The sequence below is a fragment of the Microcaecilia unicolor genome, chromosome 9 (genome assembly GCF_901765095.1).
Source record: "Microcaecilia unicolor chromosome 9, aMicUni1.1, whole genome shotgun sequence".
Classification (NCBI taxonomy): domain Eukaryota; kingdom Metazoa; phylum Chordata; class Amphibia; order Gymnophiona; family Siphonopidae; genus Microcaecilia; species Microcaecilia unicolor.
The window spans coordinates 139,634,792-139,653,467 of record NC_044039.1 but is presented as its reverse complement, the minus strand read 5'-3'; the positions used below and the strand labels follow the sequence as shown (position 1 = coordinate 139,653,467).

The 18,676-nt window shown below is 43.6% G+C and overlaps 1 protein-coding gene across 1 annotated transcript in view; it reads left to right on the top strand.

The window, feature by feature from the left end:
* The window catches only part of UBR1 (ubiquitin protein ligase E3 component n-recognin 1), a 718,041-nt gene that overhangs the window by 428,316 nt on the left and 271,049 nt on the right, over nucleotides 1-18,676 (top strand). Inside the window, exons 26-28 of the mRNA XM_030215524.1 lie at nucleotides 4,528-4,627; nucleotides 10,804-10,813; nucleotides 12,336-12,438. Of these exons, the coding sequence (XP_030071384.1) occupies nucleotides 4,528-4,627; nucleotides 10,804-10,813; nucleotides 12,336-12,438 (213 nt within the window). The remainder of the gene's footprint in view (nucleotides 1-4,527; nucleotides 4,628-10,803; nucleotides 10,814-12,335; nucleotides 12,439-18,676) is intronic.

The following is an 18,676-nucleotide window of genomic DNA, read 5'->3' as shown; positions in this document are numbered from 1 at the left end:
ACAGGTTGCCTTCGGCCAGCCCCCTGGGTCTTCTCGCTGCCGCATCCTGCGCACAGGAAATTGCATCAGAGGCAGGACACAGCAGAGGGAAGACCCAGGGGCTGGCCAAAGGCAACCTGTCATGCTGCTGCCACCGGTGACCGATGTAAACTTTACAGGACCATAGGAGACTGAGGGAGCAGTGCCCTACCTGTGGAGAAGGAGAAGAGAAAAGGGGAGAAACTGGACAGAGAGGGGGAAGAAAAGATTTAATCTGTAGACCATGTGAGGTCAGAAGCTGGGCATTTCGGTGCCCTTAATTTCCAGCATTCTAGGCCAGAACCTGACCTGGTCCAATGGTTAAGCTGTCCCTGCTCGTTCTGTAACTTGGTGCCTATATTTACATAAAGAATTCATTTGTAAGTTATAGAATACTAGCACTTAAGCAGGTGACTGTTAACAGTTATGCAAGTAAGTGCTGGTTAGGCGCTGTGTGGGTATTCTGCAACTTTAGTGTACAACTCACATAGCGCATAAATGCAAGGGGGCGTGTAGAGGGGGACGTACATGAGTGTGACATGGGCATTTCCAACATTTACGCACATTTTACAGAATACTGTAAGTTACATTCTAAACTGCTGCATTTACTTATGCATTGATGCCAACTTATGCTACTAGTCTATAAAGGAATCAGGGCACCCAGATGCTGTTATAGACTTAGTGCTCAGCACACTGCATCCAGGTGCCAAATTTGTGGTGCCTGATTATTGAATTGCCCCCATAACTTATACTGTAAGTTACTCGTGCATCTCCAGCATATAGGCACAAACATTGTAGCTCTATGGCTGGCATAAGTGATTGTGCCTCAATTATAGGTGAGCATTTTTACTTTTACTCTTCTTTCTATAAAGGAAAGTAGCTCCTACATTTTTTCATAGAATAAGCTTGTTCCAGGCACCAAGTGGACTCGTAATTCTATAACTGTGTACCTATAATTATCTCCTAACTGCATTTGCTAGTGTGCAGTATTATTTGTGCTACTATAAAGTCCTGTCAGAAATGACAGGGGAAAAATGAATATACATTCAGTCACTTTTCCAGCCTTTTCTTTTCCCTGGGCTTTTTTAAACCATGCATAGAATATACACTTAACTAGCTGTTAAGCCCGTAAAAATGGGCGAGTATTGCAGCCCTCCTCTCTCCCCTGGCCTCAGCCCGTCCACCGATCCCCCCCCCCCCCCCCCCCCCCCCCCCATATCCAGCAACCCTCCTCGCTGCCGGGCCCCCTGCACTGACCTGACAGCGCCTCTCACCTCCATGTGAAAGTGCTTCAGGCAGCAGCAGATCTCGTGATGTTGCTGCACTTACTAATAGACTGGATTTGAATTTGAGGAAAAGATGGGATTGGTCTCTCAAAAGATAGCAATGGTGGACCAGCACTAGTCTTAAAGGGTTGTCTGTGCAGTAAGGCTGGTTGATGCAGCAACAGTGCTTGATATAGAGGGAGAGAGACGTTACTCTCAGATTTGGTGTAAGCCTCTTTATTAAACTGGTCTGGTATTATTGGCCCCTGAGTTGGCCTAAGAACTTCAAAACTTGGCCAAGTCAGGCGCTATACTAACCCATCCAGTGTTGCTAATTAATAGTGATTTAGATTAATTTGGACTACTTGGTCTGTTCTTTGGTCTGCTTACCTTTCTGCCAGTCTGGAATTTTCAAATCGACTGCCTACTTATTTTCTGGGACTAGTTCACAGAATGCATTATTCTGGTTTGCCATTATTTCTATCACAATTTTTGATTCCAAACACATCACCTAGGATCTTAGATCCTCATAGCAAAATCTTTTGGTAGTTTCCTCATTTTATCATATTAAGCTAGATGTTATAAGAAATTCAATTTTTAGTATGGTGGGTCCCAGAATAATTTGGCTCTACATCTGAGGCTAGAGACAATTTTTTCCTTTCCCTTTTAAGTTACTTACTATTCAGTTACAAAACTTGTAGTTTCTTTTCAGAAAAATATAGCTTGCTAAATTATTGATTGCATACCACTTAGATGTTCTATTTCTCAATTAGCAGTATATCAAGTACTAAATAAACTTGAAAATTGATTGCAGTCCAACATTAATGATGCCAGAGAGAAGAAAGGCAATACTGAGCTCTGGGAGTCCTAATGAGTGTGGCTGATTTCATCCTGCTTGTCAACAGAGAAAGCAGAGTTGCTTACTTGTAATGTGGGTTCTCCCTGAACAGCAGGATAAATTGGCCTTGTGCTTACTCCCTCCCTGTTACCAGTGAATTCGTTTTGAAGTTTTGTAAGAACTGGCAGTCATAAGAGCTGTCATTTCTGCAGGAACTCCTATGTGTGCTCAGAAGAGCCTTTTGGTTTTCTGAGCTCAAGAGAGCAGGGTCTTTGTCAGCATTGTCAGATGCCCTTATAGGTAGCAAATCCACTGTAATGCTACTGTTAGTCAAGAAATTATATGAAAATTAGTGAAATCATATAAAGATTTTCATACATGCCGTTTGAAGCTATTTCTTGGAGTAAAGATTTTGCCCTGTCCTATCATACATTTTGAGTAGTTGTAAAATATCTGGGTATTTTGTACTTAGTAGATACACAGGTGAAAATGTGCCACAGTTCATGCAGGTGGCAGAGTGGGGATAAAATGACACACAAAATTTTGGAAATGCCTTATGTTTATGCTGTTTCTTCCCTTGGCCTAAACATGCCCAAAGGAGTGTCCTTTTTCAGGATGCTAAGTGTACATGCAGTAGGAACCCTGCACATACTTTGAGAAGGGAAATTTTCAGGTAGGCCAATTTAACCAAGGGGAGGGGGGGGGGGGGAATATTAACTTAGGCTACTGTTAAGTCAGGTTATTTTACCACAGGATCTCATTGCATAAAATGGGACCCTGTTGTAAATCAGGATGCTAAGTGTACATGCATTAGGAACCCTGCACATACTTTGAGAAGGGAAATTTTCAGATAAGCCAATTTAGCCAACTAAGGGTGGGGGAGAAGTATCAACTTGGGCTACTGTTAAGTCAGATTATTTTACCACAGGATCTCACTGCATAAAATGGGACCCTGTGGTAAAATAACCTAACCGTAGCTCACATTGATATCTTTCCTCTTTATCACTATTTATCATATAAGTGCTTTTTATATTGCTCTATTTATATTAATTATACTTTATTCATATCTTTTATGCCTATGATCCTGAAATCAAAGAGACTTTAGTCATCTGTTTCCAGAGATGGTCACACATGATTATTGTTCAGTGTTGTTAAATGTGTATGTTTCTGATACTGTATAATGTTAGTTCTATTACTTAGTTTTAATTTGCCATCTCCAAGTTTACCTCATTAATTGTACTTATGCTTATATTTGGTTATTTTACTATTGTTATGCTATTAACAAAATTGTAAGTTTTAGTTTAAATTGTATCTTCTGTTCACCGCCTTTGGTGAATCTCTCTTCATAAAGGCAGTTAATAAATCCCAGTCAATCAATAAATAAATGCAATTTAAGAAGTATAATTACATTTTTGTATTAACTAGTGTGCTCCAGTAGATTTTGCATATAGCTATTTTATGAATACATTTAATATTCTGAATATAATACCATTTGAATAGACTCTTTAACTTTTAAGTGTAATTCATCTATTGACAATTGTATCTTACAGTACAACAGTATGTAGGGTATTCTGCATTTTGCAATCCTATATAATAAAATGCACCTCCAAAGTTCAGAAGCCGAGAAAGTGAAGCCTTGAAGCATTCCTGCAACGTTCCGGAACTACGGCTTCAGAACGTTGGAGGTGCGTTTTATTATATAGGATGTGCTCAGTGCTTTTCTGTAGCACATGGGGGGAATTTAATATATGCTGATTAAAGTGGAGGAGTGGCTGGAGGGAGGGCAGGGGAGATAGCACAATCGCTGGGTGGCTGGAGGAAGGGCAGGGGACACAGGAGAATCGCTGGGTGGCTGGAGGGAGGGCAGGGGAGATAGGACAATCACTGGGTGGCTGGAGGGGGAGCAGGGGAGAGAGGAGACTCGCTGGGTGGCTGGAGGGGGGCAGGGGACAGAGGAGACTTGGTGGGTGGCTGGGGGGGGGCAGGGGAGAGAAGAGCATCAGTGGGTGGCTGGAGGGGGGCAAGGGAAAAAGTAGAATCGCTGGGTGGCTGGAGGGGGGAGCAGGGGAGAGAGGAGAATCGCTGGAGGGGGGAGACACACTCGCACCCAGCAGTCTCACTCTCTCTGTCACACACACACACTCGCACATTCACTCTTTCTCTCTCTCTCTCTCTCTCTCTCACACACAGTCAATCTCACACATACTCTCTCAAACATACACACTCCGAGGAAAACCTTGCTAGCGCCCGTTTCATTTGTGTCAGAAACGGGCCTATTTTACTAGTTCTATATAAAAGGCTGATGATGATGATTGTGCAATGATCTAACTAGTTATTTTTCATTAAGCGCTTAATATGTATTGTCCTGAAATTCTGCGTGTTAAGTTTAATTTCTGTCTTTTACAGGTGCTTCATCTTACTGCTTTTGGTTTACTTGAAGAGAAACAACAACTTCAGAAAGCCTCTGAGGAAGACGTGACTTTTGATTTTTATCACAAGGCATCAAGTAAGTGTAGTAACTAAAGAAATTTTAACATGGCCTGTTTCTGTGCTGTGAAGATCTGTACTTTGATAGTGAATTATTTTAAAGTTATCAAAAAGCCACAATTTATGTTTCAATCATTTTTATTCAAAACTTAAGAAGAAAAGTTAACATCATCATGTATGAACGTCTGATATTTTCCCCCCATGTGGCTAAACTAACACATAGTACGTCTACCCCAACAAATAGAACTTAACCTTCCCTCCCCTCCCCTTCCCCTCCCACCCCCCTTTTTCTTTTGCTATGGCATCAAATGAAAAAGCCACAATTTATTACAAACAAACATGCCTGAACTAGTTTCAATTTATAAATTAAATGTATCATGGGATATGGTTGCACTGGTGGCGGCATTCTTCTTTTGTAAGGAGAGATAGGATAGCAATAAAACAAAATTATGATATTTATGCTATACACTAAAACTCTCAAAATATTTTTTGTGTCTGTATGAATGAAAGTTAGCAGGCAATCTAAAATACATTTTCATTACCTGGGCACTACATTTTAGCATGAGCCTGGAAAATATTCTCTTTAGAGCAATCATTTGCTAATTAGCATGCACCCTAACTTACAGGTTTAGCGATCATGTGATGGATTACAAAATCCACTGTCGTAACTGAAGCACTGAGATGATGGTAAGCATAAGGAATTTAATTACCCACTGAAGGTACTGACCCTGTAATCCAGACACTGACACTCCACATAAAGACTTCCTTTCCTCTGAACTTCAAGGCCTTCCCAGTCCAACATAAGACATGCAATAGTTGTGAAGTGCTGCAAGACACTGTCATTTAGCAACTGGCAAAAGGGTTTTCGTGCCCTTCAGTGAAGATCAGGACCCCCATCATGGAAAGGGATTTATTCTAGAAGAGTGAGGGACATTCATGATGAGGAGATGAGAAACGATATAATGTGGTATGTCAAAATCTTGAGGTATAGGTGAGAGCGTCTTGATTTATGGCAGTCCAGAGGGTGTTCAGTGAACTGGTGGAGGGTAGAATAAAAAACACCATATTAAATGGCCCATTGTGACAGGGCTGGCTAGTGCAACATGCACGCAAAACAGGTAACACCTAGTCTAAGACAGGTGTTAACGTTTGGCTCTAGCCGAGACATGCAAAATATCATATGCCTGTAAAATACTTTTTTTATATAACATTGCTTAATTTGTTTGTGTTAGTGTCAGGAAACATGCAGAGCAGATTATTATGTATTGAATTGTTTAAAAACTGGCAAAACAGAACTGCTTCTCCTACTGGCTTTTACGAAAAAGACCAACTACACTTAGCTCAGTGTGTACACTGAGGTGTTGTTATCATTTGTGGCCAGTTGTTTAGAATAATTCCAAAACTCATTTTCATGTTCAGCGAACTGTTAGTGCAATGCAACTGAAAATCAATGGGAAATCCTTGGGTCAGTGGTTCCCAAACTTTCTCAGTTCAAGGCATCCTTGGTGTGTCTGTAATTTTTTCACAGCGGCCCCTAAGTCAAAACAAATACTGTAACAGTGTAACAGTTCTGCTTATTTAAGTAGTTACTCCAAACAATGTTAAATTGAATGAAAAATATTTTATTCTTAAATAACTATTAATTACTTACGAATAGGATGTATGTGTCATCATTTAAAAAAGAGAGCAGCTTTTAAGCTAGGAACGGGGGAAGGCCAACAGTCGCACAAAAGCATATGGTTCGGAATAAGGTATCTTGCAAAGATATTACCCAAACAGGGAAGGTAGGGTTTCTTGATAGTGAGGTTGTAAAAGATACTGTAGTAGATTCAATGTCCTTAAATAAAAATAATAAAAACCAGACAAAAGATAGTAAAATAGTACTGTCAAGTAAACAACATGATGTGATAAGGAAAAACAAGTCTAGCTTGAAGTGTCTATATGCAAATGCTAGGAGCCTAAGACATAAAATGGAAGAATTAGAATATATTGCACTGAATGAAGAAATAGACATAATAGGCATCTCTGAGACCTGGTGGAAGGAGGATAACCAGTGGGACACTGTCATACCAGGGTACAAATTATATCGTAGTGATAGGGTGGACCGGATTGGGGGAGGAGTAGCATTGTATGTTAACGAGAGGCTTGAATCAAAAGACCTCTTGGAATCATTGTGGATCAAAATACCATGTGTAAAGGGGAAAAAACGATGATAGGGGGTGTACTACCGTCCGCCCGACCAGGATGAGCAGACAGACACAGTCATGTTAAAGGAAATTAGTGAGGCAAATAAATTAGGCAGCGCAATAATAATGGGTGATTTTAATTACCCTGTAAATTTAGCGGAATAAGTAGAATATATTATCAGTTTCCAACAATTCTACCTTGTAAGCAGCGTGTTTGTGGGCAACCTGTGGCAGGCAATAAGGAAAATGTGGAGAGAAAAGAAAGACATCAGAGATATCGGCATCACCCTCGTTTCAAAGGACACGCCTTTTGTATAATGAGGGTGCCCTCATTATACAAAAGCGTGTCCTTTGAAAACGAAGTGTTGCCGATATCTCTGAGGTCTTTTTTTTTCTCCACATTTTTCATTATTGCCTGCCACAGTTGCCCACAAACACGCTGCTTACAAGGTAGAATTGTTGGAAAATTTCTGATTTTAATTACCCCCATATAGACTGGGTTAATGTAACATCAGGGCACGCTAGAGAGGTAAACTTCTTCGATGAAATAAAGGACAGCTTTATGGAGCAGCTGGTACAGGAGCCAATGAGAGAAGGAAAAATTCTAGACTTAGTCATTTGTGGAGCGCATGATCTGGTACGGGAGGTAGCGGTCTGGGGGCCACGTGACAACAGTGATCATACATGATCGCCTGTGAAAATTTGCTTTCAAAAAGATAAACATAGGAAGTCAAATATGTTAGCGTTTAACTTTAAAAAAGGAAGCTATGATAAAATGAGAAGAACGGTAAAAAAAAAAAACTTAGAGGAGCGACTGAGAGGGTAGGAAACCTACAACAGGCGTGGATGCTGTTCAAAAACACCATCCTGGAGGCCCAGGCCAAACATATTCCACGTATCAGAAAAGGAGGTCGGAAAACCAAACGACAGCCGGCGTGTTTAAAAAGTGAGGTAAAGGAGACTATTGGAACTAAAAAGGAATCCTTCAGAAAATGGAAGAAGGAACCGAATGAGGATAATAAGAAGCGGCATAAGGATTGTCAAGTCAGATGCAAAGCGCTGATAAGAAAGGCAAAGAGGGATTTTGAAAGAAAGATAGCGTTAGAGGCGAAAACTGATAGTAAAAGTTTTTTTATGTTTCAATCATTTTTATTACGTTGACATAATCAGCTGTAACATTTCACATTACACAAGTAAGTTCCAGAACAGCAGTTGGCATATCTTCATATTTTGTATTTTTATTAATATTAGTAATTTCCCCCCTAAACTACTCCCCCCCCTCCCTGTTCCCTACCCCCCTTCCCTCCCCAAAGCCTCCCCCCCTTTTCCCTTCTATGTCCAATAACAAGCAGAGGTTACAGGAGCAGCAGCAACAGGGATTATAGGTTCAATATCTGGCTCCGGACCATTGGGGTCAAGGTTTCCCAAAAGGGTGCCCATCTGCATTCGAATTGTTGTCTTCTTATCTGTGACTGGTTCCGCATTGCCAGATGTTCTGTATGTAAAAGTATAAGCATTTGAGTTCGCCAGTATTGCAGTGATGGTGGTTTGTCCCCAGCCACTCCTGCAGAATTGCTTTTTTTCGCTACTACTGTAGCTCTTTTTACAAAGTCTGTGTATCCCTTTGGCGTTGGCTTGCTTAGCCTTGGGTGTCCAAAAAGCAACTTTGGATCATATGTCCATCTTCGAGACCAGAGTTCTGTTACTTGTCGTAGTATACTTTTCCAAAACCAAACAACTCTTGGGCATGTCCAAAACATGTGAGCCAATGTAGCCCCTTCTTGATGGCACTTCCCACATGCTCCATCCGGTGATGCTCCCATATGGAACACTCTTCTAGGCGCCACATATATCCTTAGTGCGAATTTATATTGTATTTCTCAGTACTCTACCAGTTTTGTGGTCTGCCATAGTGACCGTACATGGTCTTTAAACATAGTCTCGGTTATCTGGCTTCCCAGATCTTGGCTCCATTTTGCTGCGTAGCCCACGTAATCCAATTCTGGCATCGTATCTCGGATGTGGCGATGATGGTAGGCCATGGGCACTTTCAGTTGCGCCCCCAGCGACATAGCAGCAGCCAGTTCTTCCCTCACATCCTCGGTGAGGTCTGTCCAAATCAGACTGGACACATAGTGCCTTAACTGGTAATAATGGAAGTAGTCCGCTGAATTTATTTTGAACTGAGCTCTCAGTTCTGAAAGTAAAAATGTTTTAAAATACATTAAAAGCAGGGACGTGGCGAAAGAATCGGTTGGCCCGCTGGTTGACTGGGGTGTAAAAGGGGCGATCAAGGAAGACAAAGAAATAGCAGAAAAACTAAATGAGTTCTTTGCTTCGGTCTTCATCGAGGAAGATTTGGGTGGGATACCGGTGCCGGACAGGGTATTCGAAGCTGAAGAGTAAAAACTTATTGAAATATCTGTAAAACGTAATGGAGCAGTTCTGCAAACTGAAGATTAGCAAATCTCCTGGACCAGATGGTATTCACCCTAGGGTACTGATAGAACTAAAAAATGAGCTTGCAGAGTTACTGTTATTGATTTGTAATGTATCTTTAAAATCAAGTGTGGTACCAGAAGATTGGAGGGTGGCCAATGTAACGCCGATATTTAAAAAAGGTTCCAGAGGAGACCCGGGAAATTATAGACCGGTGAGTCTGACGTCGATGCCGGGCAAAATGGTAGAGACTATTATCAAGAACAAAATTACAGAGCACATTCAAAAGCATGGACTAATGGGACAAAGTCAACATGGATTTAGTGAAGGGGAAGTCTTGCCTCACTAATCTGCTGCATTTCTTTGAAGGGGTAAACAAACATGTGGACAAAGGTGAGCCAGTTGATATTCAGGCTCATTTTCAAAGCACTTAGCCTCCCAAAGTTCCATAGAAACCTATGGAACTTAGCCTCCCAAAGTGCTTTGAAAATATGCCTCATGGTGTATCTAGATTTTCAGAAGGCGTTTGATAAGATCCCTCATGAAAGACTACAGAGGAATTTAGAGGGACATGGGATCAGAGGTAGTGTCTTACTATGGATTAAAAACTGGTTGAATGATAGGAAACAGAGAGTAGGATTAAAAGGTCAATATTCGCAATGGAGAAGGGTAGTTAGTGGGGTCCCCCAGGGATCGGTGCTGGGACCTCTGCTTTTTAACATATTCATAAATGACCTAGAGATGGGAGTAACTAGTGAGGTAATCAAATTTGCCGATGACACAAAGTTATTCAAAGTAGTCAAATCGCGGGAAGATTGTGAAAAACTACAAGAGGACATTACGAGACTGGGAGACTTGGGCGTTTAAATGGCAGATGACGTTTAATGTGAACAAATGCGAAGTGATGCATGTGAGAAAGAGGAACCCAAACTATAACTACGTCATGCAAGGTTCAGCGTTGGGAGTCACGGACCGAGAAAGGGATCTAGGTGTCATCATTGATGATATGTTGAAAACTTCTGCTCAGTGTGCTGCTGCGGCTAGGAAAGCAAATAGAATGTTGGGTATCATTAGGAAAGGGATTGAAAATAAAAATAAGGATATTATTCTGCCATTGTATCGCTCCATGGTGTGACCGCACCTCGAGTATTGTGTTCAATTCTGGTCACCGCACCTCAAAAAAGACATAGCGGAATTGGAAAAGGTGCAGAGAAGGGTGACAAAGATGATACAGGGGCTGTCCTTTTTAAAAATGTTAAGTAGTAGTAGTAGTATGGGACGACTTCCCTATGAGGATAGACTGAAGAGGCTGGGGGTCTTCAGCTTGGAGAAAAGGCAGCTGAGGGGAGATAGGATAGAGGTCTATAAGATAATGAGTAGAATGGAACGGGTCGATGTGGAGCGTCTGTTTACCGCTTTCCAAAATACTAGGACAAGGGGGCATGCGATGAAGCTGCAGTGTGGTAAAACGAATCAGAGGAAATTTTCTTCACTCCAGCGCGTAGTTAAACTCTGGAATTGCTGCCGGAAAAGGTGGTTAAGGCGGTTAACTTAGCAGACTTCAAAAAAGGGTTGGGACGGTTTCCTGGAGGAAAAAGCCATAGATGTTATTGAATGGACGAGGGAATAATGCAGTATTTCTAGGATGGGCATGACAAATTGCTTGTTCTTTCGGCCGCTGTCGGTGACAGGGTGCTGGGCTCGATGGACCCTTGGTCTGTCCCAGCATGGTGAGCTTATGTACTTATGTCTGTTTAGCACTGCACAAATTTTCAAACCTCACCCCATCCATCTTGCATCAGCCATCTATCTCCTTCCCGTGGCACACACCTCGTCCAACTATCTCCAGACCTCCCATGGCACATGCCACCCCGTGCACAAATTTTGCATTGCACAGAAGTCTCTCAGGAGTAATAATAGTACTGGAACACAGCATATAAATAACAAAATTCCATGTTAGTTTTGTTGGATCATAACTTTTACAGCTTGGCCAAGAGAAAAAAAGCTGACATATCTAAATGTAAACAAAGCTAAAACATTTTATTGGTTTTAATTTAAAACAGTTTTTTCTTTCTTTCTTTTTTTTTTTGGGGGGGGGGGGGACATGTAAAAATGTGTATTCCAACAACAATAACAACTCTAACAGTCCTATCTAGATAAAATAACAGAGCCAAACACTTTGTTGTTTTTAATATAAGAGTAAGAAATTGTGTTTTTTAAATTTTGTTTGTTTGTTTACATGGGCTGGGCTGTGAAAGAACTCCACTGGGCTCCCAAAGGGCCAGTCAGGCCTCCAGGCTCCAGCAGCTTTTTGGCTGGTGGGTACTGATTGTTTCTTCCAGTGCTGGGCTGGGGTCTGCACTACACACAGCCACAGGGCAGGCATGAAGCTGCAGCTGCAATGTTGCACTACAAAAATCGCTCTCTTCAACAGTGGACCACTGTTTTCCTGCCACACCAGTAATAGGCACTGTCTGGGCTTGCACTCGTTATTTTCACATGGCTGGGGCAAGCTACCGATCACAGCTCAGCTGTGATTTGTCACAGAGCCTGTGTTGAGCCTAAAAGGGTGATCCTGATTGGGAAGTAAAGAGTCTCACTTCTTGCTTCCCAATCAGGATTGCCCTTTTAGGCACAAGACAGGGTCTGTGACCAATCACAGCTGATCTGTGATTGGGAGCTTGCCTCAGCCATGTAGAGACAATATTATGGGGAGGGGGGGATGTGGGGGAAGTGCGCTTCTTGTTCTGGCACAGCAGCAGTTTGTTTTAACAGGGAAGAGGCCCATGATTAACTACTGCATGTGTGCATGGTACTGGTGTGTGAACTACTCGTCTGTCCCGCAGCACCCCTGGGAGTTTGCCACTGTGCACTGGGGTGCCGCGGTGCACAGTTTGGGAAATGCTGCTTTGGGTGTTTATGATAATTCTTCTTTTTAACTATTGAACATTATAACAGATTATGAAAATAAGTACAGAAAGAATTGCACAAGCTTATAGAAAGTATTTAAGTACATACTTTTCTCTTGTAGAAAATCAAAACATTTCCTCCTTTATTTTCTTAATAAATCTTCATTTCTCCCTTTCCCATGCACAGGAGCAGGAAGTTCATCACCAATGCTTTGAGCATATTGTTGCTTCTTGAGAAACTGAAGAATATTCCACAGTTGGAAGCACAAAAGGACATGGTCAGCTGGATACTTCAGGTAAACAAGACACAACAAATTTGTGATCTGCATGCAGTCTAACTGAGAAACATTATGGACCTTCAGTTATACTTTTTTCCCCAGTGTCTCTTTTGCAGATAACAGCTGCAGACTCACTAGTTCCAGTAACGTTTACAGAAGCTTCTTGGCAGCTCAGTGAGATCAGGGTAGAGAAAAAGACTGGTCAGGTACTGGAAATCTTGTGTGGTTGATAATCAGCAGGGGTAGATGCAGGTGCAATATGTCCTCCTTTGTAGCAGTGATGTCCTAAATACAGCATTGGGAGTGGTGTGGGAAACTTGTTTATGCGGTGGCCACATGGGTTTTTGTCACGGAGTATTGCTCTTGCTGTGATTTCCACTGAGGAAGCTCAAGGTTCTCCGAGGACAAGCAGGCTGCTTGCTCTCATGATTGGGTCGTCCGCGACGGCCCAGGAGACTGGCAAAATTTGTATAGCAAAACAAAGAACTCTCCGTCGCATGGCAGAACATACTGCGCATGCGCGAACTGCTTCCCGCCCGCGATGCGAGCATGCCCTCCTCAGTTACTTTTTTTTCTGCGACTGTGGTGACATGGAGTTTTTTCGAGTTCTGTGTTATCTTTGGCCCAGGAGATCGTAGCATGTCCGTTTTTCCTTTTACCCTTCTCTTTTTGTTTAGTTTTTCTCAAAACTTAAAAAAAAACAAAACACGTAGTTTTATTTCCTTATTTTCTTGGTTTTTTCCTGATTATAAGTTTTCTTTCTTTTCGTCACGGCCCTCTTATTTTTTCTTTTTCTCTTTTTTGTGCCTTTTAATTGGCACAATCGACTCTTTTAATTTCGCAGCCACCGTTTTTCCGTCCATGTCATCGAGGACACCCAGTGGCTTCAAGCGGACCCCCACTCGTGGTGTCTCCAGTGCCTTGGGCCCGATCATCTTCCAGCTGCTTTTTAAGCTGTGTCCTTTAATGAAAAAGCGGACCCAAGTGTCTTGGGAGTCTCAACGCGAGAAACGTTTTGCTGATCGGTCCGGTCCTTCGACGTTGGCATCAACATCGGTACCGCGGTCAGTGGCGTTGATGTAGAGGGAAGCATTGACTTCGAGAGCGTAGGTAATGGCTTCCGACCACATCGCGCTGGGAGCAGCGAGGCATCGAGTGGGTCTCCACCTGTCTCAAGGCCTACTGCTATGCAGGCCCCCCGTGGTGTCTGACTGATCGAATCTGTAGAAAAAGTGCATCATCATTTCAACATGACTTCGCTAACAAGGCTACTCAGAACAGTAGTATAATACTTTATTCTTTTTTTTCACAGAGTGCTCTCCAATCTGTTCACGCTTCCACAATCCTTCTCAAAATGGCTCCGCTTTATCTAGAGGTGACGTCAGACGCCTTCACACTATGCTCCTCCTCTTTGATGTCACTCGACCACACTCCACACAGCCTCTTGTCAGAAGAATTTATTCCATTCAATCTTGGTATTCAATCCAAACGAAGTCAATGTATTTAAGCGGAATATCCATCGCTGTTCTTGCCTAAGTAAGAGGACGGAATCTGTTCACGCTTCCACAATCCTTCTCAAAATGGCTCCGCTTTATCTAGAGGTGACGTCAGACACCTTCATACTACACTCCTCCTCTTTGATGTCACTCGACCACACTCCACACAGCCATTTTGAGAAGGATTGTGGAAGCATGAACAGATTGGAGAGCACTGTGAGAAAAAAAGAATAAAGTATTATACTACTGTTCTGAGTAGCCTTGTTAGCGAAGTCATGTTGAAATGATGATGCACTTTTTCTACAGATTCGATCAGTCAGACACCACGGCACCCTGAAGAAGGATACGAAACTGAGGCCAAGTCGGGCCGTGGAAGGTGTCGAGTTGACTGTAAATTGGATAAGATAAGTGCCTTTCCCCCGTACTAGAAATAGACGGGTGTGTTATTTTGGTTTAAATAGAGTGAACAAATATTATAGTAGTTGCAAAATAACAAAAAAGAAGGAGGTTTTTTACCTGTGATGATTTAAAGGACCTCCCAATAGTTGGTGATACCAACAATAGGAGTGTGCCCTTTATAATTTGAGGTTTTTTTCCTCCTAATATCTAGAATTTTCAGGACTAGTTAGGATATCTGTGTGGGCTGTGATGTGAACTTTGAATATAAGTGATATCCTATTAAGCTCTTTATGATATTATATTGAAGTTTCAACCACCTCACGATTCCATGGTGGTGGATTCTGCTGTCAGAAGAGCCAAGAGTACTAGGGACCATGCCTCGGCGCCCCCAGGCAGAGAGTCTAGGACCTTGGATTCTTTTGGAGGAACAACGTATCAGGCCGATATGCTCGCAGCCAAGATTCAAACTTACCAGCTCTACACGAGTATCCACTTGCGGAACTCAGTGAGGCAACTGTCTGGTTTGGTTGAAGCACTTCCTCCGGAGTTCGCCGAACCTTTTCACCAGGTGGTCAGGCAGCAGAAGGCGTGTCATAAATTTCTGGCCAGGGGTACTTACGACACTTTTGATGTGGCATCCCGAGTAGCTGCTCAAGGTATAGTGATGTGCAGACTCTCATGGCTGTGTGTCTCTGACCTGGATCATAAGACCCAGCAGCGAATGGCGGATGTTCCTTGCCAGGGGGATAAACGTTTTGGAGAAAAAGTTGAGGACATGGTCGATCAGATCAAGAAGCACCATGATGCTATGGATTCTCTCTCCTGCCAGGCGTCTTCTGCTACCACCTACTCATCTAGGAGGTTTTTTGGAGGGAACAGGAGTGCTCCCTATTCCTACAATAGGCGTAGATACACTCCTGCTTCTCGGCAGCCTGTCCAGGCTCAGTCCCAGCATGCTCGTTCCCGTCAACGGTGTGCGACTAAGGCCACTGCGGCTCCCCAGCAAAAGCAAGGGATGGGCTTTTGACTGTCTCCAGTGCAGCATAGCCTCAGAAAAAGTAGCCATGCTGGACGACTTGCCGGTCGGAGGGAGGTTGATATTTTTTCACACGAGGTGGCCTCTCTTAACCTCCGATCGGTGGGTTCTTCAAATAGTCCAGTCAGGATACACCCTCAATCTGGTATCCAAACCTCCGAATTGCCCACCGGGAGCTCATTCTTACAGCTCCCAGCACAAGCAGGTACTTGCAGAGGAACTCTCCGTCCTTCTAAAGGCCAATGCGGTCGAACCCGTTCCACCAGGGGAAGAAGGGCTAGGATTCTATTCCAGGTACTTCCTTGTACAAAAGAAAACGGGGGATGCGTCCCATACTAGACCTAAGGGCCCTGAAGAAATTCCTGGTCCGAGAAAAGTTCAGGATGGTTTCCCTCGGTACCCTTCTTCCCATGATTCAGGAAAACGATTGGCTATGCTCTCTGGACTTAAAGGATGCCTATACCCACATCTTGATACTCCCAGCTCACAGGAGGTATCTTCAATTTTGATTGGGAACTCGGCATTTTCAGTACTTTGTACTGCCCTTTGGCCTCGCGTCTGCACCCAGGTTTTTCACAAAGTGCCTGGCAGTTATCGCAGCATCGCTACGCAGACTGGGAGTGCATGTGTTCCCTTATCTCGACGATTGGCTGGTGAAGAGCACCTCGGAGGTAGGCGCTCTACAGTCCATGCGGATGACTATTCGTGTTCTAGAACTACTGGGGATCGTGATCAATTATCCCAAGTCCCATCTGGTCACAGTTCAAAAACTGGAGTTCATTGGAGCTCTGTTGGACACACGGACGTCTCGAGCTATCTTCCCCCGGCAAGGGCAGACAATCTCCTGGCCCTAGTGTCCATGGCTCGAGCATCTCAACATGAATCACAGCTTGGCAGATGTTGAGTCTCTTAGGACACATGGTTTCTACAGTTCATGTACCTCCCATGGCACGCCTACATATGAGATCAGCTCAATGGGCTCTAGCTTCCCAGTGGTGCCAGGCCACAGGGGATCTAAAGGATGTGATCCATCTGTCCACCGACTTTTGCAGTTCCCTTCAGTGGTGGACCGTTCAATCCAATTTGACTTTGGGGCGTCCATTCCAAATTCCTCAGCCACAAAAAGTGTTGACGACGGATGCATCCCTTCGGTGTTAGGGAGCTCATGTAGATGGACTTCACACTCAAGGAGCCTGGTCCTTTCAGGAAAAGGGTCTTCAGATCAACCTCCTGGAATTACGAGCGATCTGGAACGCTCTAAAGGCTTTCAGAGTCTGGTTGTCCAACCACATCATATTGATTCAGATAGACAATCGGGTTGCTATGTATTACACCAACAAGCAGGGGAGCACCGGATCTCGCCCTCTGTGTCAGGAAGCCGTCCAGATGTGGCTTTGGGCTCACCGTCACGGCATGTTTCTGCAAGCCACTTATCTGGCAGGTGTAAACAACAGTCTGGCCGACAGGTTGAGCAGGATCATGTAACCTCACGAGTGGTCGCTAAACATGGACATTGTCCACAAGACCTTCCGAGTGTGGGGCACCCCCTCGGTGGATCTTTTTGCCACTCAGATCATAACTCCTGTTTTCCTACTCAAAGCTGGGGCCTCAATTACTTGTCCAACCCACTTCTGACAGAATTTAGCATGCTCTGAAGAGGTAAGGTGGGTCTCCTGAACAAATGCTACATCTGTTTTTTGACGCTTCAGAGCCTCCAAGACTTTTATACGTTTAATTGGCGAGGTTACTCCCCCTAAATTCTAGGATATGAATTAATGGAGCTCATCCCCAAGGGCTATGTAAATTAAGCAGTAGATTTAATTAGGGAGCCATTTTATCACACCCTGTACCTCCCCTAATCTAATGGGTTCCCCAAGCTGGGCTCTTTCAGATTCATCCAGGCATGGTAAAGGAATCTGATCCAAAAACCAAGCCATATCTACCATCTGTGGGTCTCCTGAAGCACTATAAAGTTTTTGATAGTACTTCACAAAACACTTTCCAATGTCTGAGTCAGTATAGAGCCATCCTCCCCTCTCATCCTTCAACTTCTGAATAAGGAAACGCCCTTTCCGCACCTGCAAATAACAGGCCAACATTGCACTGGATTTATTGGCAAACTGTATTGTTGCCTGAGCTTAGTTCACATAAAATCCACCTCTGCCATCTGCAGTTGTGCTATTTCCTCTCTTACTTGCTTAAGATCTGCCCATACCTGCGGTGTAGGGCTTCTTTTGTGCTTCTGTTCGTAAAATGCAATAACCTGTTCTGTAAAGCCAACGAATACTGCCCCTTTTCCTTTTTTTTGCGCTCACCCCTCCCACTACTTTCAGTGCATCCCACAACACCCCACCTGCTACCTCCCATTGTCATGAAGCGTTGGAATTCCAAATAGTACCCTGAATCTCTTCTCACACTTTCTCATCCCCAAGCAATGATTCATTGAGTCTCCAGACTCATTGTCTCCTGAATTGGCCCAGCCCAATTAATTTAATCCACATTGGCGCGTGATCAGAAACACAAATGGTCTCTATCTCAGCGGCTCCCCCCCCCACCATATGCCGACCAATTGCAAGGCCTCATAGCCCATCTAATCCGGGAATACTTCTGTGCTGCATGTGAATAAAAGGTGTAATCCCGCTGAACCCATGCATCAACCTCCAACAGTCCCCACCTCCAACCCCTTCAAAACTTGTAACAGTGCCTTCCTCCCAGGGCCACTCTGCTGCCCTCCTCCTGTCGAATGATCTAGCCTTGCATCTGGAGCAATATTAAAATCCCCTCCTACACAACTTGCCCTCTCACCAAATCCCGATATTTCTTCTTTTAGTATTTGAAAAAATTCCCTCTGCCCTACATTCGGGGCATGAATGTTAATCAATGTCAACTCCTTCCCCTGCAACCACCCTCTAAAGCTCACACAACACCCACTAGTGTCTCGAAACACCTCTTCAATCACCATTCCACAAGTTTGCCTGATCAAAATAGCCATTCTCCCCATCCTCTTTGGCCCTATTCCCTGATGTACCACCACTTCCCGAAAAGGTCTATGACGCAACAAGTGGACATCTCTCAGTCTTAAGTGTGTTTCTTGCAAAAACGTTAAATCTCACCTCAGCCTACCTAACTCCTTAAATACTCTACTGCATTTCCCCTGGTTGTTTAGCCCGTTTACATTCCATATAGCCACCAATAAGGTCTCTCCCTCCCCCCTCCCCTCTCCCCCCTCTCCTTCCCCACAGGCAATCTCTGCCTTCCCCCTTGTTCCAAACCCACACTCCTCTGCTCCAACTTATCTCCAAACCATCCCCCAACCTTCCCTCCC